This window comes from Egretta garzetta, unplaced genomic scaffold (genome assembly GCF_000687185.1).
Source record: "Egretta garzetta isolate BGI_Z169 unplaced genomic scaffold, ASM68718v1 scaffold341, whole genome shotgun sequence".
NCBI lineage: Eukaryota > Metazoa > Chordata > Aves > Pelecaniformes > Ardeidae > Egretta > Egretta garzetta.
Genome location: NW_009258546.1, coordinates 682005 through 684277, shown reverse-complemented (window position 1 = coordinate 684277; position 2273 = coordinate 682005). Strand labels below are relative to the sequence as shown.

General features: G+C 53.7%; 1 protein-coding gene across 7 annotated transcripts in view; it reads right to left on the bottom strand.

Annotated features, from left to right (window-relative positions):
* The window catches only part of MVB12B (multivesicular body subunit 12B), a 69680-nt gene that overhangs the window by 14495 nt on the left and 52912 nt on the right, over positions 1-2273 (bottom strand). For 5 of the 7 annotated variants that reach the window (XM_035903005.1, XM_035903014.1, XM_035902994.1 and 2 more), the window contains one exon: positions 401-456. The exons of the other annotated variants lie outside the window; for them this stretch is intronic. In XM_035903005.1, coding sequence (XP_035758898.1) covers positions 401-456 — 56 coding nt within the window. The remainder of the gene's footprint in view (positions 1-400; positions 457-2273) is intronic. 7 annotated transcript variants of the gene reach the window in all.

Here is a 2273-nt window from a genome sequence, read left to right as displayed (position 1 = left end):
CGTTACCGTTGCCTCAACTCCCGGGGCACGAAAGCAAAGCTGTGAAGCCGACTGCACTGCGCCATCTCCACGGCGGGTTAAATCCAGGGGAGCTGTACGTTTGCAGCTTTCTCTACAATCTATGCTAAGAAATGAGAAATGCGTCCAGCACCAGGGAGCCCCACTGCCATCCCTATTTCTGATGGCGATAAAGCTCCGCCTCCCGGGAGAATTCAGCTCTAGAAGTGATCTGGCAAAAGCCATTCCCGCCCAATGGGAAAGTACCGGGTCGTCCCAAGCCCTGGGTATATATTGGGCCCCACAAAAGCAAAGCCCCCAGGTAATTTGTGTTGATGCTTTGTGATCGCTCCCCACAAAAAAATGAATTTCAGACACTGGGAGAAAACCAAAGGCAACTCACCCCTTCCGGAGCGCAGGCGAACTTCTCTGAAATCATGAAAGGCACTCCGTCCATCGCTGAAAGGGACAAAACGAGCAGACATGTCACATTTCCAAGCTGACTGCTGACATGCAACTTCTCACAGTCCCAGGGACGGGTGGCGTACCCATGGCGCTGACACAGGACTGATAGCTCCTAGAAGCTATTGCCAGCGCTTTCCTCCCTCTGACCTGCCAGGGGTTTCTCTCTGTCCCAGACACAGCTGGGTTTGTCCCTACCAAATCAGGAGCTCAACGAACCCTCCCCGCTCTACCCATATACAATTTCATGGTCTCAATTCTGAGTCTTCCAGTTTGGTTGAGCTGCCAAAACAGGACGGTATTTGAAACTGAAAACAAACACAAACACTATCGGAGGACAGACATCTATTTACCGCTGCCGCACAGAACCACCTGAGCGGACCCGGTGGTGTCTGAGCGAGAGGATGGGGAACGCCCCGGGTTCAGGCGACCCGTGCCTCCCCCAGCGGTAAGAGCTGCTCCCAGGGCAGGGCGACAACAACGACCTGGGGCCAAGCGCCCGCCCCGGCCCGGCCGCTGCCCGCGCGAGCTCCAGCGAGCAACGGAGCTCAGGCGCTTGAGAACCGCACCTGGAGGACGGAAAGCAGTGGAGTGTGAGGACAGACCCAAGGACATGGCGGCACAGCCCCGTGCCACTGGGCCAAGCTCTCTCTGCAGCTCAGCCTTAACGATACTGAGAGCAGTCTTTGCCTTTATATGGTCTTGTGTATTGCAACGATGCCCAGTGCTTCTGCCTTGCTGTCACCACCTGGGCAACCCCACGGGAGCCTCCCACACGACGTGTCAGTCCAAGGAGGACCCTGACGTTCAAACGTGTAACGGCAATTTCCACACAAGACTGAAAAGGGCCCATTTCTACGGCAGAGGGCAGCCCGAAATACACCCGCTTCAGTTCCATTACACCCTTAACATTTTAAGTCTTTAAATTTCAGCTCTGAAAGAAATAAAAACTTCAAACTAGAGCAAATTTAAGCCCTGAAATGCCCTGAAGTAATCCCCAAATTGGGTTTTCTTTCACAAAGCATCTGCACCCACGAAGCCGGCGTTGCTCTGCTTGCCGTTTGTAACTCCCATCAGCACTAGTGAGTCACCACGTTAGTGATTTAACAAGGGTTATTTAAGAACACTTAGCATTTCACATTTGCGTTGCATACTTTTGAGTTACCCCCCCTCCCCTGGAGTCCTTTCGTTATCAGACGTGCTATGTGGCAGCCACGGTGCTGCATGAAACAAAAGGAAACAGATGAAAAGCAGCATCACCGAACGCAGGAAGTTTTGAACCTGAAAGACCATCTGCATTCGTTATCCCGACAGAAACCTGCTTTGATCAGGCACACGCCGGCTTTTGTAAAGCAATTTAAAGAATAAGCCGCGAGGAGCGCGCCCGTTCCCCCGGCAGCCCCCGCCGGACTGCCTCCATCCGCCCGTCGGTCCTCGCGCATGCCAGCCCTCCCGGAGCTCAAAACTGCAGAGCAAAGCAGCAGATGAAAGCAGGGTGTGCCAAAGGCTCAGCAGCGCAATTAGCACTCTCCTAAACAAACGAGCTTCAACAGAGCTGTAATTAAGCAGGCCTGTAATTAAGTATATGCCCTTTATCATAACGATCATGCTTAAAAATGGCATGATGCATGGAAGTGTGTTATTAATGCTGCGCTCCCCAAGCGCGGGAGCATGCACGGGAGCCGGCATGTCAGGCCCGTCACCAGGCTGCTGGGAAAACACATTCGGGGGAGAAACCAGCGCGCTCCTTCAGCGGCTCCTTCCGCAGCCCGGCACAAGGATTTGAACACCCACCAGCTCAGGAAACTTTGCAG